Here is a 27,350-nt window from a genome sequence, read left to right as displayed (position 1 = left end):
AAATTTGGAAAACTCAGCAGTGGCCACAGGACTGGAAAAGGTCAATCTTCATTTCAATCCCAAAGAAAGGCAATGCCAAAGAATGCTCAAACTACCACACAATTACACTCATCTCACACGCTAGCAAAGTAATGCTCAAAATTCTCCAAGCCAGGCTTCCATAGTACATGAATGGTGAACTTCCAGATGTTCAAGCTGGATATAGAAAAGGCAGAGGAACCAGAGATGAAATTGCCTACATCTGTTGGATCATCAAAAAAGCAAGAGAGTTCCAGAAAAACATGTATTTCTGCTTTATTGACTATGCCAAAGCCTTTGACTGTGTGGATCACAACAAACTCGAAAATTCTTCAAGAGATGGGAATACCAGACTATCTGACCTGCCTCTTGAGAAATCTGTATGCAGGTCAGGAAACAACAGTTAGAACTGGACATGGAACAACAGACTGGTTCCAGATTGGGAAAGGAGTACGTCAAGTCTGTATATTGTCACCCTGCTTATTTAACTTACATGCAGAGTATATCATGAGAAATGCTGGGCTGGATGAAGCACAAGCTGGAATCAAGATTGCTGGGAGAAATATCAATAACCTCAGATATGCAGACAACACCACCCTTATGGCAGAAAGCAAAGAAGACCTAAAGAGCCTCTTGATGAAAGTGAAAGAGGAGAGTGAAAAAGTTGCCTTAAAGCTCAACATTCAGAAAAGTAAGATTATGGTATTTGGTCCCATCACTTCATGGCAAATAGATGGAGAAACAGTGGAAACAGTGGCAGACTTTAGCTTTTTGGGCTCTAAAATCACTGCAGATGGTGACTGCAGCCATGAAATTAAAAGACACTTGCTCCTTGGAAGAAAAGCTATGGCCAACCTAGACAGCATATTAGAAAGCAGAGACATTACTTTGCCCACAAAGGCCCCTCTAGTCAAAGCTATGGTTTTTCCAGTAGTCATGTATGGATGTGAGAGTTGGACTATAAAGAAAGCTGAGCACCAAAGAATTGATGCTTTTGAACTGTGGTGTTGGAGAAGACTCTTGAGAGTCCCTTGGACTGCAAGGAGACCCAACCAGTCCATCCTAAAGAAAATCAGTCCTGAATATTCATTGGAAGGACTGATGCTAAAGCTGAGACTCCAATCCTTTGGCCACCTGATGCGAAGAACTGACTCATTTGAAAAGACCCCGATGCTGGGAAAGATTGAGGGTAGGAGGAGAAGGAGATGACAGAGGATGAGATGGTTGGATGGCATCACCGACTCAACAGACATGAGTTTGCGATGGGGATTTGGAGATGGACGGGGAGGCCTGGCGTGCTGCAGTCCATTTCCCTGAGACTGTAGGACTGAGGGCCCTGGCTTCTTGCTGGCTGCTGGCTGAAGGCTACTCTCAGCCTTTGTGTGGGTCTCCCAAATGGCCACTTCTCCAAAGGTGGCTGGAAGAACTCTCTCGAGCGGGTCTGCCAGCAACATGGACCCTTATCTAATATGACACCATCACAGGGACGATGACATCCATCACCATTGCCAGATTCTGTTGGTCAGAAACAGTCAAGGCGGGGGGCAGGGTGGTTCCACAAGGGTGTTACTACCAGGGGCTGGGGATCATGATTATTGACGTGCGCTTGGTCCTCCGTGGTGGTCACACTTCTTATCTGTGGCAATTACACAGTCCTCTTGTCCTTCATAACCTTGGCACTTTAGGATACTGAGCCGCTTTTTTATTGCTGTGTGTACTATTGACCATTGTGTGTGTGTTTTTTTTTTTTTACTTTATTAAAATTTATTTATTTATTTTAATTGGATGCTAATTACAATATTGTGGTGGTTTTTGCCGTACATTGACATGAATCAGCCAAGATGGTAAAGACGACCCTATATGCGAGACCATTGTGTTTTTAACAATTATTAAAATATTTTTCTCAGATAACTGGGGATACATACATATCATTTACCCTCCCTGCAAACTTTAGCCTACTGAATCATCACATGTCTCTTGTCTCTGCCCCTCTGTTTTCATTTCCTGAGAGATGTTGGTGAAGAGACATAGCAAGCATAAGAGACCACCTCAAGAAATGATGAGAAGACAGAGAAAGACAAAAATCATTTGATATTGCTTTTATGTGGAATCTAAAAAAATGGTACAAATGAACTTATGAACTTAATTACAAAACAAATGAGTCACAGATGTAGAAAACAAATTTATGGTTACCAGTGGCAGGGGGGATAAATTGGAAGATTGGGATTGACACATACACAGTGCTACATGTATATAAAATAGATAACTAAAAAGGACCTACTATATAGCACAGGAAACTCTGTTCAATATTCTGTAATAACCTATATGGGAAAAGAATCTAAGAAAGCAACGGATATGTGTATATGTATAATCGATTCACTTAGCTGTATACCTGAAACTAACATGATGTTGTAAATCAACTATAATCCAATAAAATAAAAAAAAATAATGAAAACTTAAAAAAAATAATGGGGAGGGATAAATTAGGAGTTTGGGACTAACATATACACTCTACTATATATAAAATAGATAATTAATAAGTACCCACTGTATAGCGCAGGGAACTGTACTCAATGTTCTGTAATAACCTGTAAGGGGAAAGAGTCTCAACAAAAAGATAAATATGTAAGTTTAAGTAAATCACTTTGCTGTATACCTGAAACTAACACAACATTGTAGATCAACTATATTTCAATTAAAAAAAAAGAGGTAACAGATTAGCTATAAAAGGTTGTGAGCCTAGAGGAACGATCACATCTTTGACAGAAACTGGAAAATTAAGGGGAAGATTCTGGCTTGGGAAGATACTGAACATTTATTGCTTGCCCTCTGGAAACCTCGTTGAATCTTAGCCAGAGTGATACAGATGGAGAGTAATGCACCCCAACTCTAGTGGTGGATGTGGCTGCAAAATCTTTCAGAGCCCTGGGTCACAGCGATCAGCTCAGGAATTGGCCCATCCTGATCAGAGCCATGGAGATGCTCAGTTGCATCTTAGTGTTTTTGAGGAAGAGGCAGGCGTAGTATCCTGCAGAGCTTTACCCCACAGGAGATAAGCCTGGAACATGGTAAGCATTCTGCCATCCATGTTAATTAATATTAGGTTTTGCTCAGAGACAGAAACCTCACATTTACAATAATTTAAATAAGATAGAGGTGTATTTTTTCTTACATGAATGAAGTCTGCAGTAAGCAATTCAGGGAGGCTGTGTGGTGGCTCCATGGCCAGCAGAGCATGGTTTCTCTCTTGCTCTGTCGTTCTTGATAACACGGATGGTTCCAGACAGATGCTTGAGTTTCCAGGCTGTAGGGAAAAGGAAGATGGTGAAGAGGGATCCTTCAAGGACAACTTTCTGAAAATTGCTCATGACGCTTCTTCCACTTGTATGCCAATGGCCACACCACCATGCTTAACTGCAACAGAGGCATGGAAATGTGGTCTTTACCTCAGGAGGCTGTTTCCAGCCACAGGTGAGAGGTTTTATGATGAAGGACGCAAAGGGGAAACAGCTGTGGGTGGACAATGAGCTTTCTCTGCTGCTCCCTCCACCAATGGAGAGCCTGACTATAAATAGAGTCTGCTCTGAAGGAGCAGGCAGAGTTGAAAGATGAAACTAAATCAATCTTGTCTCAGTGATAGCTTTGAACCCCTGGATCAAGCTGTACCTGAAGCCAAAATACCCCTGCTACTTAAGCTAATAACTCTCCCTTCTTTCCTTATTCCCTCCCTTCTTCATTCCTTCATTTCTGTTTTTCTTCCTTCTTTCTCATTCTTTTTTAACTGAAAAAAAAATCTCGACTGGTACAGAAAGGAGGATTCCCCCAAACAGCATGTAAGATCACCTGTATTTCTTTGTTCTCTCAAGCTCTCCATTCCCCTCACAGTTACTCAGAAAGGCAACTGAATTTTCCCTCATATCTCCTAAGGGTCAAATTATGCATCTCCATGCTCTATTTCCTTTCAGCCTAAAGGAGAGGGAGCTGCTGATATTTCTTAGAACTTGCCTTTTTTGGGATTGGATTAAAAAATTAAAAATACGTTGGCTTGTAAATCTCTACTAAGACTCATAAGCTGTAAATCTCAGCTCAACCTATTCTAGGTATTTTTACTTATTTTTAGCAAATGTTCCTTGGAATTCTTTCCCTATTTAGTAAAACCTCCTCTGTCCAATGTCTAGGCTGCATACCCACATTCTCTTCCTCAATTTTGACTTTTATTAACATTAACAGCATCTGTGAGAATTAGAGCTTAATGGATTGCTTTCTGTTGATCTGAGAACCCTGCCATAATAGATCTTGTTTTAAAGGATTCCAAACAGTTGGTCAGCGATCCAGCTTTTTTTTTTTTAAAGTAACTTTGCTAATAGAATCAATTTGCCCAGCCTATTCCCTTGGCATCTCTTTTTCTAGGTCTTTCCTTTGAAGCAGACAATCCAAAACATTAGGTTTGGAGGTTTTTTTCCTATCAGATTCTGAAAGCACGGTTTTCACTTAAATTGTTATGCGTCTCTGTCCCTACTTATATCAGTAAAGTGATTAGGAGTGTCTACCAACTGCAATTCTCAGGCTATGAAATCCGGATTTTTGAATTTAAATTATACCACAGCACCATATGGCTGAGGAGAAAGGAGTGCTCAATTTCTTATCTCACAGAGAGTTCCTCTCAAGCAAGGGAAATTGCCGTCACAGTCCAAGTTTTCCCCGGCTCTCCGGCTCTCCGAGGTTTAGGATCACGGCTGCCTCCCAAAGCGCATGCGCGTAGGATTTTCGGAAGCAGCTCAGAGAAAAGTTGCTGCAAAACACAGCGACGAGGAGAGCTCTGGCGAGTCCGCCGTTGCCCATCTCCTCACCACGGATGCTGACACAGCCACGAGGCCAAGCTCCGGAAATGGGAGCACAGTGGGTGCACACTTACGAGCATTAAAAAAATGTATTCAACTTGAGGCGTGTTCAGAACTTCATTCCTTTCCCCAAGGGCTTGGTGAGCAGTGGCTACCGGGCTAATGCAATTATGTGTGGGAGCACCACGGAGACCCCTAAAGCTTGTGAAGCACAAGGTCAAATGCTACGCAAGTCTAGGTGTGTCGGGGGATGCGGCTGATTTATGATTATGAGGACTCTCCTCTCTGAATCTGTCATGAATTAATGGGACTTGGGAGCTACACATCCTCCTTAGGATTATAAATGGCATCCTAACGTTTTAGACTCTTGCCACCTTTCTCTCACGCCCGATATTAGGGAACACTTGACTGCCTACTGAGACGGTGACCTTGTACTTGCCTTCCCTCAAGTCAGTGTCAGGACTACTGCAGACAACCCAGGGGTGATCTCTCTTGTTCACCTGGCGTAGGAACGAAGCCAGGTCCTTTTGTATGCTAGTCACACTGGATACCTCCTCTCGTCCTCCGAACCTGCTCTCCACGTCCCCTTTGCTCCTGGTGGACGACGTGGATGGTTGACATCCCGTGGTCCCCGCGCTCTGCCTTCTAGCTGGGGTTGTCCATCGGTGAGTGCAGGCAGGGAGGTTGGGGTGTCTGTTTCCCTGGCCTCCTTTCACAGCTCCTGCCACGTGGCCTTCTCCCCTCTGATTTCTGGTAACCTCTCTTACTCCCTGCGCCTCTGGATTCTGAACCTCCTCCCTGCCGTCGCTGGCCCTGAATATTACACCACCCAATGGTGGTTTCCCTTTACCTGCCCACACTTAGGTAAATAATATATTTCTTAAACTCTCTCCACATTTCTGCTTCAGTGTGCCCTGGGTTTCTGGCTGGAAGCCTGTGTGTTAAAACAGCATTGTCTTGATTTGTCTCATCTCCCTTCTTTCTGCCTCTTCCACCTGCTCTGACTCAGTCTTTCCTCGTAAGTGTCTGTAAAAGGCCACCATCTATGTTTGCTCGTGCTTCTTTGCTTAATGCACTTTTGCTTCAGCTCATTTTCAGAAGGATGTGATGATATGCATGTTGGTTGGTCATGCCCCTGCGCTCACTTGCCTCTGCTCACTTAAAATGCACTGTATCTTTAGGTCACCCACACAACCTTTTAAGAAATCGGGGGGAACCTTCAATCTGGCTATTCCCTGACATGAAGACAACCTCTAAAGATAGATTTTGTTGAAGTCAGTCCCTTAAAATAGAATTTAACTGAACCTTTTTGGCATGGCTATAACCTCAGAAATATAATATGTACTTGCCTGGTGACATTGAAGTGTCTACTATTTTGGTTGGTACAGATTTCACTTTGATTCTTTTGAGAAAATTGTCTTTTTATATAAGATGGAAATTTCTTTTTTTCTCTTTTTTTAAAAAAATATTTGTTTGGCTGCATTGGGTCTTGGTTGCAGCACGCAGGCTCTTACTGGGGTGCGGGGGCTCTTCACTGTGGTACGGGGGGCTTCTCTCTCTAGTTTTGGCACACACGCTCCAGAGTGCACAGGTTCAGTAGTTGCCCCACAGGATGTGGGATCTTAGTTCCCCGACCAGGGATGGAACCTGGGTCTCATGCATTGCAAGGCAGATTCTTAACCACTGGACCACCAGGGAAGTCTCTGAGGTGAGAATTTCTTAGGTAGCCATTGCCCTATCAGAAAAAAACGCTGGCAAGAAAAATGCCAATGTACTACACTTGTGATAAAAAAATAATCCAGGTATAAGTACTAATTTTTAGGCTATTCAACACTGGAAAAAGTTATTCAGAACTCAAGTAGATACAGCATAGTTTTTAGTACAAGAGAAGTATAGGGTGCCTTCAGATAATGTTAGAAAGTTTTGAATCCTTGGTATTCTGATGATGGCTTTGGTCCAGAACTAACTTTTACCAAATGAGAAAAGGAGATGTGGCAGGTGCTATAAACAGCCCACTCACTTCCCCCTCCCCCAGAGGTGGTCTGCTGCTCCCGTGGAAAATCCCTCTACCCGCACAAAGCTCCCCCTTGCCTGCATCTCTCTGCCAGTGGGATGTGTGGGGCCTGGTGAGGAGGGTGCCCCAATAGCAACCTTCACCCACATAGGGACAAGAGCTGGAGGATGAATGTCCACATCTCTTTATCCCTTTGGGAGAAGGGACAGTTCTGAGATGTGTTCTGTGCAGGCACTAGTGGTTCCCCAGAAGGACGGAAACTCAGTTGCCAACAGCAGCAACATCCTTGTGAGCAGACCCTTTATTGGTTTTCCTCCTTTCACTGTCTCACTTCCCACCTCTTTCTGTGCTTCTGTGATTGCGTCCCGAATAAATGGCTTGTACCCAAAATCTTGTCTCAGGCACTGACTTTTGGGAGCATACATTTAGGACAGGACGCCCCAGAAGGACAACGAGAGATGAGACCCACAGAAGAAGAGATCAGGCTATTCCTAGCTTCAAGAGAATTGTGTCTTTTGTATTCTTCTGAATCATTTCTCATGAACTATTGAGAACACTGGCTGTTTCTAATCAACTCTATAAATCTCTACTATCTACGCATGCAGGGAAGGAAGACTCGATAAATATTTGATAATAATGACAGTTCTAAGATTATGCTATTTATGGTAACCATTACCCTAGTGAAGGGATATAATTATTGCAAAAGAGCAAATCAAGTTCTGCATTTTGTGAAAGGTAAGTGCCATCAGTCCTCTTTGAGTCATCTCTAAAAACTAAAAAAAAACAGTGTCTTCCTCAGATGAGCACTGTTAGGGGGTGGTAAGGTTATGCAATTGTGTTCAAAGTAAACTGAATTTCTTCTCAGGTGACTCGGTTTTTCACATTCCTCCACTCATGCCGAGGGCCTAAGTGGATTGATTGTAACATCTCGGTGTATTTCCATAGACAACAAGACTGTTTCACCAAATGTACACTGAACATCAATCTTCGCATGTACAGCTCAGTCTTAGCATTTTAAAAAATATTTACTCGTTTTTTTTATTTGCCTGTGCCAGGTCTTAGTTGCAGCATGAGGGATCTAGTTCCCTGGCCAGGGATTGACCCGAGGCCCCCTGCATTGGGAGCTCAGGGTCTTAGCCACTGGACCACTAGGGAAGTTCCCAGACTTAGCCTTTAGAACTGGCTGCAGACCTTTCTAAACCTTATTGGAAGGAGCCCAAACCAAACATAAATGGTGGAGAATTCAGTGGAGAAAACAATGATGAAACAAAAAGTTTGTGCGTTATTTAGCTCTTAGCAGCTTTCCAAATTCTGGCCTTTATTCTTTGACTTATCATCTGCCCACTCTTCAGTGAGATGAATAGTTTTCTGCATATTATTTTAGGAATTTTTTTTCCACCCATAAATTACTCACTAGCATTCATCATATAGTAGAAGAGTGAAAAGTCACACCCAGGATAATACCAGACAATTTCTTCGTCTAGCTAATATTAATGAAATTGAATAGGCTTGTTCCAAAATTCATTGGGAATCATTATTCACTGTCCTGTGATGCATTTAATCAGATCCAGTTGTGCAAAGATTATGTTACACATCTCCTCAGGAGGAAAGTTATGGTAGAAAGACAATCTTCCAGGCTGTACACAATAGGACAAAATATGTGATAAGGGCTCTTGGAAACCCAAGCAGGTTGGCTTCATTTAAAAACTCCAAGCTTCATTTAAAAACATCAAGCTAGAATGTAGCCCATCTTTGCCAAACATGGTAAAGTGCTCTTTCCAATGATCACACATTTCATCCTTCAAAACATATTTTTTGGTACATTCTTTTTCATATTCTTTTCCATTATGGTTTATCCTAGGATATTGAATACAGTTCCCTGTGCTATACAGTAGGTCTTTGTTGTCTGTCCATGCTAAATGTCATAGTTTGTGTCTACCAACCTCAAACTCCCAGTCCATCCCTCTCCTTCTCCCAAAATGTATTCTTGATTTATTTTCAAAACCGTCATCCTAAGCATATTTAGTTAGACATCACTTGCAAATAAGCTAATGGGGTAGCGGCACAAAATGCCGAGACAACTACAATTATCTCTTTTTTTTTTTTTTTTATAAATTTATTTATTTTAGTTGGGGGCTAATTACTTTACAATATTGTAATAGTTTTTGCCATACATTGACATGAATCAGCCATGGGTTTACATGTGTTCCCCTTCCTGGACCCCCCACCCACCTCCCTCCCCATCCCATCCCTCTGGGTCATCCCATTGCCCCGGCCCTGAGCCCTTGTCTCTTAATTACACGCAGCAGGCTCCCAACGTGTGTCACCCTTCCGAGAAACAAAGAAACAAAGAAAGTCAAGCTAACCAGTTAGAGAGCCCACGTGGGCTGCCTGATGACAGGTTTCCTCTGAGACGCTGTGGGGCAGGACACAGCCGCAGCAACTGTCACCAGGAAGAGCTTGCCCAGATCAAGAAAATAACCTGATCGAATCTGATGATTCTATTCACACGGATGAACGTGAGGAACTAGGAGACGATGAGATAATCCCATTGGCAAATCAATGGTTTTACAAGGAGCTCTAGCCTTCTACATATGAATAGGGGATTTCAGACAACCCACCTCGGGTTGTGTCACTCAGGGCGGTGTTATATCTTTCTTGAGCAAGAATCAATATCTGCTTGTTGGTTGGATGGCATCACCGACTCGATGGACATGGGTTTGGGTAGACTCCGGGAGTTGGTGATGGACAGAGAGGCCTGGCGTGCTGCAATTCATGGGGTCGCAAAGAGTCGGACACGACTGAGTGACTGAACTGAACTGAACTGAACTGACTATGAGATCCTATATTCAGGAGGGGAAATGGTCTAAGACCAGAAATAAGTCAAACAAAGTCCCTTTCATCTCTAGGGGAGATTGATGGAACGGGGAAAAGCCTATCAATGAATTAGTCAATGAAAGTTTATGGCATGACTGTTAGTTGCTGGCACTGTCCACAGTAGGGTTAAGGGACTTCCTTGGTGGTCCAGTGGTTAAGAATCCACCTGCCAATGCAGGGAACTCACGTTCAGTCCTTGGCTGGGGAACCTTCTAAGATGCCATATGCTGCGGGCCGACCTGTGCGCTGCAGCTACAGAGCCCGTGCTGCAAGGAAGAGTCCTGAGACCTGAAGCAGCTCCAAAATAAGCCAACAACAACAACAAAGCACCAAAGCGAGGTTAATACAAATTTCGCATGTGCTCTGTGCTTTTTCACACATTCTAAAACAAAGCTGCCGTGGGGAGTATCATCCAGCCTCTGTGGATGGTGCAAATGTGAAGTGGATAGACTGACTGGGGGTGGTAATAATTATTCTCAGTGTCTACATCTCTTGCCAGACAACAAAGGATGCTCATAAGCTTTCTTTGCTTTGATTCGTACCGCAACTCATGAAATGAATTGGAAAACACATTCACCCCTTTCTGCAAATGAGAAAACCTCTTGCTCCATGGTCTAGAAATTTCTAATTGCTGTGGGAAAGGAAGTACCCAGTGCACACCCTTTATGACACTGACTGCAGGGGGAGGTTACTGGAGTGGATAAGAGAGGTTTCTAAAGCTGGGCCTGAGGACAGTCGTCTTACCCTCACACTCAGCTCCGTTTGGGAAATTTCAATTAGCCACCAATTAGCCCCGCTTGAACCCTCTAGTCCTGCTACATCCTCTTGTCTCCACAGAACATCCTTGCATCTTGAATTCAGCCAATCACATCACACCTCTCTCTTTGTTCATTCCCTCTTCTGCTACCCCAGTGGTCCCAAGCCTGGTTTTATAGCAGAGTCACCTGCTGAGTTTATTATCAATTCAGGTCCTTGGGCTCCAACCACTACAGACCCATTGAATCAAAGATTCCTCCTGCAGTCTGTGACTAGAGCTGCTTTTGCTGTTTGGAAATGCTGACTGGATTCTGAGCTCCTCTGGGGCTTTGCTTTGTCTTTTTCATTTTTATGATTCAGTGTGATTATTTTTCACTTTCCCTGATATTGTCTAAGTAATATTTTAATCAAGAGTTGGAATATTGGAGGGAATTCCCTGGTGGTCCAGTGGTTAGGACTCTGAGCTTCCACTGCTGGGTACACGGGTTCTATCCCTGGGCAGGGAACTAAAATCCTGCATGCCACATGGCACAATCAAAAAAACAGAATTGGAATATTAGAGCAAAGTTAACTGGTCAACCTAAAGGGAGAGTAAACTTAGGTGTGTGTTTGATTATCCTTGTGACTTTTCTGTGTTTGGCATTTTCAACACAAAACGTTGGAGGAGAAGAGATATGATTAACTAAATAATTACTAACAAATTTGGTGGAATTAACTAAAAACGGTTTAAAAAAACAAGGTGAATTGGACTTCAATACTAAAATAACTGTATAGCACATAGAACTATACACAGTAGTTTGTAGTAACCTATAAGGATGAAGAATCTAAATATATATATATATATATGTATATATATATACATATATATATATCTGAATCACTTTGCTGTACACTTAAAACTAATGCAACATTGTAAATCAGCTATACTTCAAGAAAAAATACTAAATTAGCTAATTAATTAGTTTGTTAACTGAATCAATGAATGAACGGTCTGATCCCTGACCTTTTATTTTTCATTCAGAAGACAACACTGAAAGTGAGAACTCTCAGATGGCACATTTGTTACCAGGAAGACCTTTGAAAAAATAGAGGAGCTGGAAACTAAAAGCTAGTTTTTCTTCTTAGTTGCATTGTTGAAACTTGCAACCAATTAATTTCCTCCAAATATACCCCTTCTATAATATCCTCTAATTAGAAACCTGTTTCTGTTTTCATTTTCAGTGAACACTCCATTGTCCGTGCAGTAGACAGAAAGCAGTGCTGTGGACCAATAAAAGCAGCGAGATGACAGACCATGAAAGGTGCTGGCGGGTTATGCTGTTTCCTTCTGGTTACCCTCAGAGCCCACAGTCCTTTTCTGCAGAGGCCTTTACTCATGAGACATCATACTTTGTATCATGCACCCCCGCCATCTAGGCCACGTCGGACTGGACTATTGATGGCGTCCAGGTTCAAAGATGGCCAAATGTTAGCCATCTTCCAGGTAGCCTGGATCTATCCCAGCTCATGACTGGCTAGTCTGAGGATGTTGAAGGATGGAACACCCAGAGACATACAGCAAGAGGAGGGTAGCATGAACCAGGGATGTAATAAAGAGATGCCTCTAAGTGCGGATGCTGTCACAGGAAGAGAAGGGAGTCAGCTGACAATGGCTGCAGCAGTAGAAGCCAGAGCAGAAAATTATTGATCAAATTCTTGGTCTCAGGGGACAGAAACCCATCCTGAACTTGCTTAGGCGAAAAGGGGAAATTTATTGGCTGACTCAGCCATGAAGATTGGGTATGTGGTTAGGTAGAATGAGAAGCAGGAATTGATCCCAAGCAGAAATTTTTCTTTTTGTCTTGTAAGCTTGTTTCCATTGTGTCTTATGTGTTTTATTTTCTCTATTTTTCAACGGGCATCATCATTGTAGGGAGAGGGGACATGGTAGCTCTACCACTAAAACCTTTTAGGGAGAGGCTCGGATTGGCCTGCTTAGGTCACATAACCATCATTGGACAAACCAGTGTGGCTAGGGGGGGCTGTGTACTGTGGTTGACAGTCTTCATGGTTTCCAAAAGAGGAAAAACAGACCTTCAAGAGAAAGAGGGTAAATTTCCCCAAAGAAGGGAGAGAAACTGGGTAGAGTGATCCATTGATACCCACCTTAGTAGCCCTAATGGCAGAATGTTAGAGGAGGAATCACTGGGTGTCTATTTCTGAGCACAGAGGCCCTAAGATTCGGTTATGTCATCAGAGCAGCTGCTGAACTCCTAGTGAGACAGGCCTGGGACTGGGACCCTTGGCTGCAGTGCAGCAGTGCTTGTTCCTGGACACACCTCTCCTCCAGCAACAAAATACAAAGAAACTGTATGCGACGAAAAACAACTGTGTGCACGGGCCCTTGGGGCAAATTCACTGGAGCAAATTCTGGACGCAAAAGATACAAAGAGACCAAAAACCTCAGCCTCTACTTTTGATGAGCCTAGGACAAAAACAGGGTTTTGGGGAGCAAAAGCAGAGGACTGTGCATGCCCCGTGCACACACCACCACCAGAAGGGTGGGCAGACCACCTAAGCCGCCCCTCCAGCCCAACCCCTGGACACACACTTACCCTCACCCTATGGAAGGAACAAGATTGCCCCACCTTGGGGAGTGAGAGGGCATTTCTATTGATGAAGAAGGCCAAAAACCCTGGTTGGTAACACTAGGGCTAGAGATTTTTATGTGTATTAGTCAGCTATTACCATAATAAGCTGCAGAACAAACACTCCAAAGATCTGAGTGGCTTACCACAACAAACATTCATTTCTCATTCATGAACTGGGGGTTAGCAGGGATGACTGCTTTATACTTGGATCCTGGTCTGCTCTGAGCATCTCCCCATCCTGGGATAAGTGCTATCTGGCACATGTTCTTTTCATGATGAAAGTCAAAAGCCCAAGAGATCAAGCCAAACTCTGCACTAATATTTTTAAATGTCTCTGCCTCTACTTGTATCATGCCTGTCAACATTCCTTTATCCAAGCCCATCATCAGGACCAGAGGAGCTCCACAGAGGTGAGGAAGAGAAAGTGGATACTTGGCTGGAAAATAAGAAAATCTACCATTATCCTGAATGGCATTGAATGAGATTCTAGGAGGTCTGATGAAATTGTTTCTTATGTTTTCTTGTTTTTCTGTATATTTATTTAGTGGATGTATGTCTCAGTTCAGAAATCCAAATGTTGAAATAAATTATATTTTCTCTAATGTGACTTGATTCTATTTGGAGCCTCTATTCAAGAGGCTGAAACTTGACCTCCTTGAATTCAGAATTATCTGTCTCTGTCTTTTTCAGAATCAAATTTAGATCCTGGGGTGGGGGTGTTATGTAAATGCTATCAAAACAGCATCTGGAGAGCATCTGGTCTTTGAGGCATCTTGCTGTACAGAGTACCACTGAAATGTTCATCTGTCTCAGACGTCAGTCCCTGCCAATGACTACCAGGAGGTCACATCTATGACTTGCTTCACATGAGAATCATTCAGCTGCTTCTGTGCCACAGTGGGCTTCGTGAGGACAGGAGAACCCAAGTTCTGCCTGCCTAGATGCACAAGACTCTCCCCAGGCGTCTGTAGACTCTCCCCAGGCGTCTGCCTAGATGCACAAGACTCCCCCCAGGCGTCTGTAGACTGTGCTGCTTCGGCTCCGGGCGGCTCCATTCACATGGTCAACAGAGACCAGGTAGCCGCCCCTTGGTCCTTCAAATCTATCTTAAGTTTGCTGCCCATTAGTGGCCCTGGAAAAAGCATACAAAGCCACAATCTTGAAGACTTGCCATTTCCCAAATATTTAATTAGTCTCCGAATTTCTTCCTTTCAGCCTATCAAGCAGTCTTTCTCAACTCTGAAGAAACTCTAGTCTACTCAGCAGCCTCCCCTCAACTCAGTTCTGTTCTCCCCCATGGAATTTCTCTGTCCCCTCTGAGGGGCGTCTCGCTGTCCTCTCCCGCCACATAACGAGGCCAAGGACTTTGGGATCCCAAGACAGGGAAAGGCCATGTTTCAGCTGTCCGCCAGGGTGTGTCTCTGCCGAGAGGCAGGGAGTTCAGAACAGCCTAACTGCCTAAAGAGGAAGGGACTTAGGGAAAAGAGAATGACTGGGGGAAATATCTTGAAAATATGACCTTTACTACATTTGCAAACTGAGATCCACTGATCATGCATCAGTTCTAAGGAATTTGAAGGGAATATTGATAAAAATCCAACAATACACTTTCATAGGTCATATATGTTAGCCTTTAAGTGGATTTTGGCACTTCTATTAAGATAAGGATTTGTTTGACATGGTGGGAAATCACAACGTTTCTAACTAAAAAGCAAACGTGTTTACATTATGAAAATAAGGTTCAGGACTTCCTTGGTGCTCCATTGAGTCCAGACTCCATGCTCCCAATGCAGGGAGCCCGGGTTCAATCCCTGATCAGGGAACTAGATCCCTCATGGCTCAGCTAAGAGCCCACATACCACAACTAAGACTCGGTGCAGCCAAATTAATAAATAATAAATAAACATTTTTTTTAAAGTTTTGAAATAAAAATAAAAAAGAAAATAAAGTTTAAGAGGAACTGGAAAGTTGTCCAAATCCCTGTTATTTTCCCTGTGACAAGCTGGAAATGCTGGTCATTCTCTTGCAGAATATGAAACAATGGCCTAAAGAATTCCTCATTTTCCACCCCAACTGCCAAACTTGCTATCACATACCTTCTATGGAATCACAGAATGTTTAAATATTTTGGTATAAATATACGGTGGTTTAGTCACTAAATCTTGTCTGACTCTTGCGACCCCATGGACTGTAGCCCACCAGGCTCCTCTGTCCATAGGATTTACCAGGCCAGACTACTGGAATGAGTTCCCATTTCCTTCTCCAGGGGATCTTCCCAACCCAGGGATTAAACCTGGGTCTCCTGCATTGCAGGCAGATTCTTTGCCAGCTGAGCCATCAGGGAAGATGCTGTTCTTTGGTGGACTCTTTGGGGGATATTTGATCAGCTAATGAGACAACAACTTCCCATTTTCGCAGGAACAATTCTCATCTTAACAGCTGCTTCTCCAGCCACCATAGTCCTTCTGTGTAAGTTCGTCTCTGGCTATGCTATCTGAACCAGCGTCACATACCGGCTCTACACTGGGCATCTGGGCATCAGTCTTCTGGGCATCTGGGGCTGAAATTGAAAGATGAGTCTGTTTCTTGGCTGAAACTTCAGGTTCCAGGAAGCAGATGAAGTTGCTTTGAGGAGAGAATGTAGAAGATATCTTTACTGAATGTGTCCTCCTAGTTTTGTCATTGCCAAGACCTTTCTCTCCTGAGGCTGTGTGTTTTGCAGTCTCCAGGCCTTTGAGACTCTGCACTGTCTCAAAGCCCCTCCTTTGTGAACTTGAGCTCATCTAATTTTATTTCTCTTGTTTGCAACCAAAGAACTTTAACAAACACACTTTTTCTTTTGCTGAGCTCAGTTAAACCAGAACCTTATTTATATCAACACAGGACTTAATTAAGCTGAGTGGATAACAGCATCAGGAAGAACTTGGATAACCAGGAATAGCTGTTCATAGTTCCTTTAAAGGAAACGAGAACACAGCAGTGGCTACATGTTGAGTCACAAAGCCTCGGCCTGTAATTCTGCGCACATCTAACTGCCAGTAGTGCCATTTGTTTATATGAGAGCAGGATCCGAAACATTTATGCCCCTGGTTAATGAACATTGTGAACAAAGGAAGGGGAACTTTTATAGCCTGCAGGGAGCAGCTGAGAGAATACACAAGAGCAAAGTTTTGACTTCAAACATCAGACATTTCTGTCATGCTTATTATTTTAGGCTATCAGACTGCCTGCTTCTATGTATTGATATATTGACTTTACAAAAATAAAATCATTAAAAAAAGTTCGATCACATGTTTCTAGCCATCTGCTTTCTGGTGACTAAGTTGAGGGTTGCAGAAAGCCAAGAAGGGATATACTATCTTTTGTCAACCAAGGCAAAAATAAAATTCACAGATCAAAAATCGGAACCTGGGGGAGGAAGCATCCGGATTTCTCAAATGAGTCAAGAAATAGGCAAACTGTAGACCTCTCTCCAACTCTGGAAAAATCTAACTTTGGGAGGGTGAGTTTTGTCTGTTTTGGTAGAAAATAAATTGGGTTGATGGATGTGGGTGCTACAGGAAGTGACTGGAGTTTGAGGGCTCAGATCCAAACTCTCTCTCTCTCTCATCGTTCAAGAGAATTTCCTCTCCCTCTGGATCACCTCTTCTAGAGGATAAAAGTAAAATTAAGTATTTTTGAGTACCCTTGAAATTTTGCCTGATTTTATTTGTTGAGTATTCCATTTAAAGGCCTCAGTTCCCTGGTGAAAGGGAAAACACTTGCATTGAAAAAAGCCATATTCCACGATCACATCTCACAGCATCAGCCGACAAGAGCGTCTGGCAGTTAGCTTTTTATTGAGCGGGGAAACAATCTCTCTTTTGAACCATATTTCTGGTTCTCCAAATTAATGGAACGTCTTTTTCTTGAGGACGTTCTTGGAGTGTAGCAGCAGGGCATTTACTCTTCATTCTCCAACTGCAGAACTTATTTAATTTCTAGTTCCACTAAGTGTGCCCTCGGCCCTTGACCTCCCTTCTCGCTATTAAATTGAGCTCTCAGTGATTGCTGTGGACAAGATGACTTTAGACAAAATTGGAAGGAGGTCGCATTTGTTGTCAGCTCCCTTTCACCTCCCGCATTAGCACGATCCCCTTTCTACCTCCTATCCACACCAAGCCACTCATGTTGCCTGGGTGATCCATCTTAAATAGACACAATTTTCTCTGTAGTGTCCAGAAATCCCACTTCTGTACTTAATTATGACAAAACTGTATTTACTTACTTACTTTTGTTAACTTAAAATATATGGTAATTGAACATACATTGTGTCATGCATGTAGATATAAAGGTAAATGCCATGGGTCCCTGTCTTCAAAAAAATAATTATCTGGGAAAGACAGATGCATATGGGACTTCCCTGGTGGTCCAGTGGCTAAGACACAATGCTCCCAATGCAGGGGACCTGGGTTCCATCTCTGGTCAGGGAACTACATCCCATATGCTGCAACTAAGAGTTCTCATGCCGCAACTAAAATATCCCACAAGCCACAACTAAGACCCAGCACAGCCAAATAAATAAGTAAGCAAACAGATAAGGAAATGTGTAATAAATATATAAAAAGATTGTTGTTGTTTTAGTTGCTGTCATGTCTAACTCTTTTGCGACCCCATGGACTGTAGCCCACCGGGCTCCTCTGTCCGTTGGATTTCCCAGGCAAGAATACTGGAGTTGGTTGCCATTTCCTTTTCCAATGGATCTCCCCAACCCAGGGATTGAATTTGAGTCTGCTGCATTGGCAGGTGGATTCTTTACCATTGAGCCACCTAGGAAAGCCATATAAAAAAGATAGATGCATATAAATGTACATGTATGTGCAATAGTAGGCTTCCCTAGTGGCTCAGATGGTAAAGAATCTGCCTGCAATGCAGGAGACCTAGATTTGATCCCTGGATTGGGAAGGTCCCCTGGAGGAGGGCATGGCAACCCACGCTAGTATTTTTGCCTGGGGAATTCCATGAACAGAGGAGCCTGGAGGGCTACAGTCCATGGGGTTGCACAGAGTTGGACATGACTGAATGACTAACGTGAAATAGCAAAGCAAGCAACTATCGCAATAATATATGATAATATAATCATACATGGTAATATATCATTATATTCTGATATTATCATCGTAATAATATTAACCTAATAAATGATCCTTAGATAGATAATAGAAATGTGACATAATAGAAATGGATGTAGGCCCTTAGGGATTAGAAGGAAAAGCAGAACTGGGAGTGAGGGAAGATTTGGGAAGGATTCAGGTTAATTGAATCAAATCTTTTCCAGTGGGACTTCCCTGGTGGTTCAGTAGTTGAGAATCTGCCTTCCAGTACAGGGGACATGGGTTGGGGAACTAAGATCCCACAGGTCAGGGGGCAACTAAGCCCCATGCACATACTGCAACTACTAAGTCCGTGCAGTACTTGTGGCGTGTGGGCTTAGTTGCCCACGTGCCACAAGTAGAAAGAAGTCCACGTGCCATAACTAAGACCCAGGGCAGCCAACAAATAAATAAATAAGAAAAGGGCAGTTCGTTTCTAGGTAGCCTATTAAAAAATCTATTCCAGCGAAAGTATGAGATAGTAAATTTTCAAATTGAAGGAGCCAGTATTTCTTTATGTTAAAAGGGAAAAATATGAATGCATTCTCAGACACAGGGTGAACCACAGTCCAGGATTGAAAGATGACAAATGAAAAGCATTTGAAATCAGGTTGACCCTGGGAGATCTGGGTTACATGGACACTGTATCCATATTTCTTCAGAGATTAGGAGATTGCATGATAACCTAAAGTGTAAAAAGTTGATCATTCTTCCTGTAAAAATAGTGTGCAATGAGACGGAAATCGATTTTGAAGTTAGAACCAGAGAAAACTGGAATTAAGATGAACCACATGGCATATTTATCAATCTGTTTTGGCTCAGTGGCTTATCCTTTACAATATAGGTTTTCATAAAGAAGGAGAGTAATATGATAGATTTCTTCAAAAGTCTATTATGAAAATAGAAAATGACATTTTCTTCCTGGGTAGATTTAGCCTGATCCTGCCAGATTTGTCTGGATGTTGCTTTGTGTACTGTCCTTATTAAAATGCTTGATGGATGCCATTATGGGGTTAGTGGGTAATGGGGGGGGATGGGGTTGAGCTTAGAGAAATACTAGAGGGAAAAGCAGTGAACATTCATGTGCAAATATGCCATCAAGGAGAAACACTCAGAAAAAATGTGAACTCTCCTAAATTGTGGTATTTAAATGCTATATTTATACTAGTCGTTTTTTCCCCAAAGAAATACAAATAGCCAATAGACATATGAATAGATGCTCCACATTGCTAATTATTAGAGAAATGCAAGTCAAAACCACAATGAGGTACCACCACACACTGGTCAGAATTGCCATCATTAAAAACTCTGTAAATGACAAATGCTGGGGAGGATGTGGAGAAAAGGGAACCCTCCTATGCTGTTGGTGGGGATGTAAGTTGGTGCAGCTATTATGGAGAACAGTATGGAGGTTCCTTACAAAACTAAAAATAGAGCCCACTATGTCATCCAGCGATCCCATTCCTGAGTGTATACCTGAAGAAAATCCTAATTCAAAAAGATATATGAACCCCAATGTTCATCACAGCATTATTCACAATAGCCAAGACATGGAAGCAACTTAATGTCCACTGACAGATGAATGGATAAAGAAGATGTGGTATCTATATACAATGAAATATTACTCAGCCATAAAAAAAAGAAGGAAATAATGCCATTTGCAGCAACATGGATGGACCTAGACATGATCATACTAAGTGAAGTAAGTCAGAATGAGAAAGACAAATACCATATGATATCACTTATGTGTGGAATCTAAAACATGGCACAAATGAATCTCTCTAACCTTCTGTGTCTGAGGCAACTGCTCAAGGGACAAGGAGGGCCATGGCCCAAGGTCCTCAAGACCTGTGGTCTTCCAACTCTGCATTTCTAGGCAGCTGAATCATGCACATACTTCCTATGAGGGCTCACAATTGTACCTTTTATTTAATGATTGTACTCCAGCCTGGAAGGAGATCCAAACTTTCTTCCCTTTCCATATGCTGGGAGCCTGGGTTAGTTGCTGGGTGCTTGGGCTCGTCTGAATGTATCTGATGACCTGTGAGTGCTATCAGAGAGGTATTTGCATTTGGCGGTTTGCCTGTAGGGAGAGAGCTTATGACCTGTGGAGCCAGACTAGTAGACCCAGTCTCTGGGAATGTGTTTCTTAGTCTTACAAAGATAAGGGTAGCAGCAATGAGGTGGTTCTCTAAGTGTGAACTCTGAGATACCGGGTGAAAGTCATTGAAAAACAAACACCTGTAGAGAACAAACTCGTGGTTGCCAAGAGGGAGGGGTTGGGGAGGGATGGAGAGGAAGGTTGAGGTTAACAGAGGTAAGCCGTTATACCTAGGACGGGTAAGCAACAAGGTCCTACTGGATAGCACAGGGAACTGTATTCAATATTCTGTGATAAACCATAATGGAAAAGAATATGAAAAGAAAAAATAATGTAAAAAAAAAAAATCTCAGAAAACATAGAGATCTGGGTTCCACTTAGACCCTCTGAATCAGAATCTCTGATGGAAGGGCCTAGGAACCTGCCCCCCCCAGTGACTCTGACACCCACTACAATGGTGGGGCTTAAAGCGGAGGACAGGACCTGCCTCACCTGGGGGCCCCACCCCTGACCTCCTGAATCAGAGTCTACCTTTTAACACATTCTCCCACGTGGTTCTTCATGCACAGTCCATTTGAGAAGTCCTGGCCTAACGTTTTGAGAACCACTTCCCCCAGAGGGTTCTTTCCCTGCCAGGTCCTCAGAGGTGAGAGGGAGACTCAAGTCCCTCGATATTTGTTGGAAGCACAGGTGAAGCAGCCTGGCGCACAGAGGCCCTATGATGGGTGCCCAGTGCAGGGCTCTAGGGAAGGGGTATCAGTCTGCCATCTCCAGGAGGCAACAGGGACATCCTGATGGGCACTGGCAGCAGAGCCACTGGGGTGTCCTCAAATAGCTTACCAGGTGGCAGACACCCGGGGCGGGGTGGGGAGGGAGGCGAGGGCAGAGGCTGAAGGAACGGCAGGCACCATCTGCGGAACCACACTTGTCCCCTCTGGCCCGCCGGCTGCTTATTCCCTGAAGGAACAGGGCAAGACTGCGTGGCTTTGAGGACTGACAGCCTATGTCACATCACTGTGTACAAGACCAGCAGCTACAGCTCAGAGTCTGGGAAGGCTGAAGGAGAGCAGGTCACATTACAGTTCGTTACATCAATCAAATGTGATTAGACGGACTTCCCTGGTGGTCCAGTGCTAAGACTCTGCGCTCCAAATGCAGAGGCCCCTGGTTCGATCCTTGATCCAGGAACTGGATACCCCATGTCACAACTAAGAGTTTGTCTGCTGTAACTAAAACATCTTATGTGCTGTAACTAAGACCTGGCAAGGAAAAGAAAAAAAACCCAAAAAACAACAAAACAAAACCCCAAGCACACATACAAATGCAATTAGAGGCGGTATTTGTGTGTCCTAGTCATTCTCAACCAGGGGTTATTTTTAGACCCCCGGGGGCATTTGGCAATGTCTGGAGACTTTGACAGCTTGAGGGTCAAGGCCACTGTGTACCGCTAAACATCTGCCATGCCTAGGGCAGCCACCATATCAAAGGCTTGTTTTTTAGCTCCTAAGTCACGTCTGAGTCTTTGCAATGCCATGGACCATAGCCCACCAAGCTCCTCTGTCCATGAGATTTCCCAGGCAAGAATACTGGAGTGGGTTGCAATTTCCTTCTCTAGGGGATCTTCCTGACCCAGGGATTTTACTCATGTGTCCTGCATTGGCAGGCAGATTCTTTACCACTGAGCCACCTGGGAAGTCTTATCTGAGTCAAAATGTCAACAGTGCCTAGACTGAGAAACTTGGAATTGTATCCCAGAGATGGATTTACAAAAAACCAGTATTCCCCATCAACTTGACAGCCATTGCTGGTGATACTTAAAGATTCACCACACAAGGTTAAGCTAGCGAAATGGGAACCCTTTTGGCTGGCAACTGAGTTGACTACAGCATCATTTCAAATTGACTGACTCTTCTGTTGAGTTCCTTTGCAGATATTGAAGTTAAACTGATCAGTCTCAAAGAACTGGGGGAGTCTTCTGACCTCTTAAACTACTGGGCACTGTATCTATCCTGTCTCCTCATTCTTTTTCTCTTCAGTCCTATTAGCTCTGAAAAATAATGACAAGTGACTCAGCAGTAAGGCGACCCATTCCTGTCGAGTGTTGAGAATTGTGTTATAGGCCCTAGTATTTCGAATACTCCCCTTTTATCACGCACTTGACCTCCAGGCTAGAGAAGAGGAGAAAGTGATTTCCCATCACATGCTGGCAGCCAGGGCTTGCTCTTCATATTTGATTAATTCTGAGTATAAGAAAGAAATTACATATATATAAAAATTATATTTTTGGAATAACCAGTTATTAGGTTTTTGCTTCTGTTTTCAGCAGGCCATATTGAGAACTCACACAAAAAAGGAGAAAAGTGATCCTAGGAAGTCAAGTTTCTGGGCTGGGAAAAGAAAACACTTTCTGGGGAAGACTATCTGTTGCTGTTTAGTCGCTCAGTTGTGTCTGACTCTTTTGTGACCCCCATGGACCCCACCAGGCTCTTCTGTCCATGGGATTTTCCAGGGAAGAATACTGGAGTGGAGGTCTCCTCTCCAGGAGATCTTCCCGATCCAGGGAGGGAACACATATCTCCTGCATTGACAGGCAGATTCTTTACCACTGAGCTACCTGGGAAATATCGGGAGGACTATGTACCTTAGTAAAAATTAACTAAGAGACATATTAAGTAAAAATAAAATCAGTTTTATTCATTTTATGGAAAGAGGTATATAAAGTTTAAATAAGGGACATGCTATGAATAAAAGACCTCTAGAGTTTAGATCCAACAGATTTTTGTGTGAATCCCGGTTCTTCAGCATTCTAGCTGGTGACTGCGGGTTTGTTTCTCATTCTGTTTCCAGTTTTGTTAGAAAGGGATATTACTATTTACTTCATAGGATTGTGCATTGGTTAGCTATTGCTGTGTAACAAAAGTCACAAAATCTCAGTGGCATGCAAATCTTTGTTTATGTCATGTGAGGTCAGCTGGGAGCTGGCTAATGTAAGTTGGAGAGTTTTTTTTTTTTTTTAATTATTCTTTTCTGAAGTATAATTGATTTACAAAGCTGTGTTAATTTCAGGTGTACAGCAAAATGATTCATATATCTATATTCTTTTCCAGATTCTTTTCTATTATAGGTTATTATAAGATACTGAATATCTTATATGGTATACAGTAGGTACTTGCTGCTTATCTATTTTAATATAATTCTGTTAATCCCAAACTCCTAATTTATCCCTCCCCCTCTTTTCCCTTTGGTAACATTAGTTTGTTTTCTAAGTCTATGAGTCTGTTTCTGTTTTGTAAATTAGTTCATTTGTATCAATTTTTAGATTCCTCATATGGGATTTGTCTTTCTTTTTCTGACTTACTTCACTTAGTATGATCATCTCTAGGTGTACCCATGTTGCTGCAAATGGCATTATATTTCATCCATTTTACTGGCTGAGTAATATTTCACTGTATATATAGATAGATAGACAGGTAGATAGTTGGGTTGGCTAAAAAATTCATTCAAAGTTTTTCAAATTTTGTGGAAAAACCTAGAAAAAAATTTTGGCTATACACACACACACACATACACACACACACACACATATACACATACATACATTATATAATACACACTTTTGTATACATTTATCTGTTGATAGACATTTAGGCTGTTTTCATGTCATGGCTGTTGCAAATGGCACTGCTGGTTTGCAGTGGTTTTGTTCTCTGAAAATTTCATTTCCCTCCAGAGACCAGAAGGCTGCCTGAGAATGTGTTGCCCTGTTTCAAGTTTCCGCTTGGATGCCATCTACTAACACCCTGTTGGGCAAAGCTGGTCATGTGACTGATGCCAAAGCCAAGGGGAGGGGAAGTACAACCTGCCTCACAGAAGCGAAAGCAAGTCACACAGGCAAATTCAACATCCTTGGAGCAGAAACTCTATGCTTCCCAGGAACGTGGGGAGGGAAGGGGGGAGTGAACATTTCTGAATGATAATCATCTACCACCAACTGCTTAAGCGATTAAGTAAATTTATGTCCTCAGAGCACCTTGCATAATGTCTGGCACTAAAGTGTTTAATAAATGTTAGTTCCTTTCTCCTCCTCCAAAATCTGACTTTACAATGAAGAATGGCAAACATAAACTTAATTTTAGAGATACAATAACTATTTCAAAATACACTTGAAATCTGTATTATGATCAGCTGTGAGAGAAGGGATAAAAGGAAAGGAAGAGGTATTAAGAAAATTAGGAAATGGCTTCCCTGGTGGTCCAGTGGTTAAGAATACACCTGCCAATGCAGGGGACGTGGGTTCCATCACTGGTCGGGGAAGATCCCACACATGCCATGGGGCAGCTAAGCCGGTGCACCACAGCTGCTGAGCCCATATGTTCTAGAGCCTGCCCACAACTACAGAAAGCCTGCATGCAGCAATGAAGACCCAGTGCAGCCAAAAATAAATAGATAGTTTTTAAAAAGTCACAGAAATACAGCCACAGAACAGAGGAACAATAAAGAAGGAGAAGGAGAAAATGACTGAACAAGAGAATCACTATGAAACCCAGGGAGGTTAATAAAAACATATATAGCTTTCTCTCCTCCCCTCTCTCCCAAATTGTGAACTGCATATTTTTCATATAGAGTAGGCTAGGAAAGGGAGAGGAATATACATCGTTTTATTGCCTCTTTCAAGGTTTTATGAAAGACTGATTGGCATTTTGGGCTTCCCAGGTGGCTCAGTGGTAAAGTATCTGCCTGCCAATACAGGATATTTGGGTTTGATCCCTGGGTCAAGAAGATCCCCTGGAGAAGGAGATGAAAACCCACTCCAGTATTCTTGCCTGGGAAATCCCATGGACAGAGGAGCTACAGTTCATGGGATTGCAAAAGAGTCAGAAAAGACTTATGGACTAAACTGGCATTTTAACCACTGTTTACAATGTCATTGAGCACACTCTATCCTGATACTTCACAAGCTCTAGTCTGAATGTGGCTATTATTTCGACCTGCCAAATGAGCAATCATTTATTTCTTGGGAAGGTGGTGTGAGGAAGAGAAATGATATTGTAGGGATCGAGTGAAATTGACTTGAGTTTTTTTGACTGTTACGATGCGGTCCATCCAGAGCAAAGAATATTCTCAGCACAAGCCAACTGATCGTAAAGAATGTGTCATCGCCTCAATGCGCCGTGTTCCATGGTAGGAAAAAATGTTCAGGAATTATTTTCTAGAGGATAATAGAGCCTTCAATATAATACTCTGCCTACAAGTACCTTCTCAAAGAAGAGAAAAAATGCTTTGGTCAAATTGCACTTGGTTGATAAGGAATAGCAGGAACCTCTGATAGATGAAAAGTGTTAATATTTAACCAGGCTGTCTTTGTAAAGAGCAATGGTGAATGGTTTTTGCTACCTCACATGCTTAGGGAAACAAAGACATACAAATTCAACCATCTTAATTTTCCATAGTGAAACTCTTGTTAGCTTTTTGCATGAGCCGTATTGCTTTATGGTCACACTGCCAATAGCTTACACAGAGAAGATGCTTAGAAACTGGCGTAAAGTCAGGAAAAAGCCATTTAAAAAATTGTATTTAGCAAAAATCTGATTCATTATGGACAGCTATGGGCACATGGAGGGGCAATTCCTCTTCATTCATGTTCCTTAAAAAAAAAAAAAAAAAGGGAAATGTGCACTGCTTGAAGAAATGAGACTGTTCAAAAAAAAAAAAAAACAAACAACATCCAGCATTCCATACCAAAAAGATGGACTTGGAATATAAAGATGTAAAAAACAACAGCAACAAAAAACCCAGTATCTTGAGCGGTGCTGTAAGCTGGTATCCTGACATAAGAAGTGACTTATAGAAATGAAAACAAGCAAACAAAACACAATGCTGATTTTTAACTGAAGGGCTTCATGGAACCTAGAAAGAGCTGCTCACACATCAGGCCCTCATGGAGGCCTGTCCCAACCGTCTTCCCTAAAAGGCTCTATCCCCCTCTGTCCTCGAACTTGGCATTAAATTTCTTCTTATCATTTCTTACTACCTGACATTGCATTATACACCTACTTTGCTTATCTGTTTCTTTCTTTTCTAATTTGGAGTATAGTCGCTTTATAATGTTGTGTTAGTTTCTGCTGTACAGCAAAGTAAATGAGCTATATGTATGCATACATCCCCTTTTCCTGGATGTCCTTCCCACTGAGGTCACCACGGAGCATTGAGCAGAGTGCTATATGGCAGGGTCTCGTGAGTTAGCTGTTTTGCACATGGTATCAAACTGTATGTGTGTCAATCCCAGCCTCCCAATTCATCCCACCCCCTCTTTCCTCGCTTGGTGTCCACACCTTTGTTCTCTGTGTGTATCTTTATTTTTGCTTTGCAAATAGGTTCATCGAAGCATTCCTCGTCTGTTTCTTGTCTGTCTTCACTAGAGTGTTAGCTCCCTGGGGCCAGGGTCTTCTTGTTACTCACCACTATACCTTTAGGGTACAGAGCAGTGCCTCTGCTGGGCACACAACAGACTTCTCGGTATATTCTGCTCCATGAATGAATGCCTGTAGCGAGGAAAGGACATCATTTTGGACTATGAATCACAGTTCTACAGATGAAAATATCCTTCATGTGAAGAAGGGCAATCCTTTGGCTACCATGGCTTTGTAAAAAATTTCCTTGGACATATACATTCATTCCTCAAATAGCCAGTTGGACCTACCAGGTGTAGAGCACCTTGTGAGGTGCTATAGGCAGAACTGATGCAAAAAAGGCAGGTCCATATGTCCATTCTCTACATCTCTGTCTCTATTTATACTTTGCAAATAAGATCATCTGTACCACTTTTCACAGTTAGAACTGGACATGGAACAACAGACTGGTTCAAAATTGGGAGAGAAGTACATCAAGGCTGTATACTGTCACCTTGCTTATTTAACTTACATGTAGAGTACATCATGTGAAATGCCAGACTGGATGAAGCAGAAGCTGGAATCAAGATTG

At 42.6% G+C, this 27,350-nt stretch overlaps 1 protein-coding gene across 4 annotated transcripts in view; it reads right to left on the bottom strand.

The window, feature by feature from the left end:
• The window catches only part of LOC145520508 (uncharacterized), a 165,607-nt gene that overhangs the window by 19,056 nt on the left and 119,201 nt on the right, over positions 1–27,350 (bottom strand). The window contains exons 10-12 of one of the 4 annotated variants that reach the window (XM_081527049.1): positions 21,210–22,609; positions 15,650–15,761; positions 3,191–3,322 (exon numbers count right to left, since the gene is read on the bottom strand). In XM_081527049.1, the coding sequence (XP_081383175.1) occupies positions 3,191–3,322; positions 15,650–15,761; positions 21,210–21,280 (315 nt within the window). In that variant the 5' untranslated portion in view covers positions 21,281–22,609. Of the gene's footprint in view, positions 1–3,158; positions 3,323–15,649; positions 15,762–21,209; positions 22,610–26,435; positions 26,912–27,350 lie in introns of those variants that run through there. The other 3 variants (XR_014064525.1, XR_014064524.1, XR_014064526.1) reach the window with 3 other exon arrangements.

The sequence above is a fragment of the Giraffa tippelskirchi genome, chromosome 9 (genome assembly GCF_054371585.1).
Source record: "Giraffa tippelskirchi isolate mGirTip1 chromosome 9, T2T-mGirTip1v1.2.pri, whole genome shotgun sequence".
In the NCBI taxonomy this organism is placed as follows: Eukaryota; Metazoa; Chordata; class Mammalia; order Artiodactyla; family Giraffidae; genus Giraffa; species Giraffa tippelskirchi.
The sequence above is the reverse complement of the archived record's forward strand: the minus strand, read 5'-3'. Positions and strand labels throughout refer to the sequence as shown.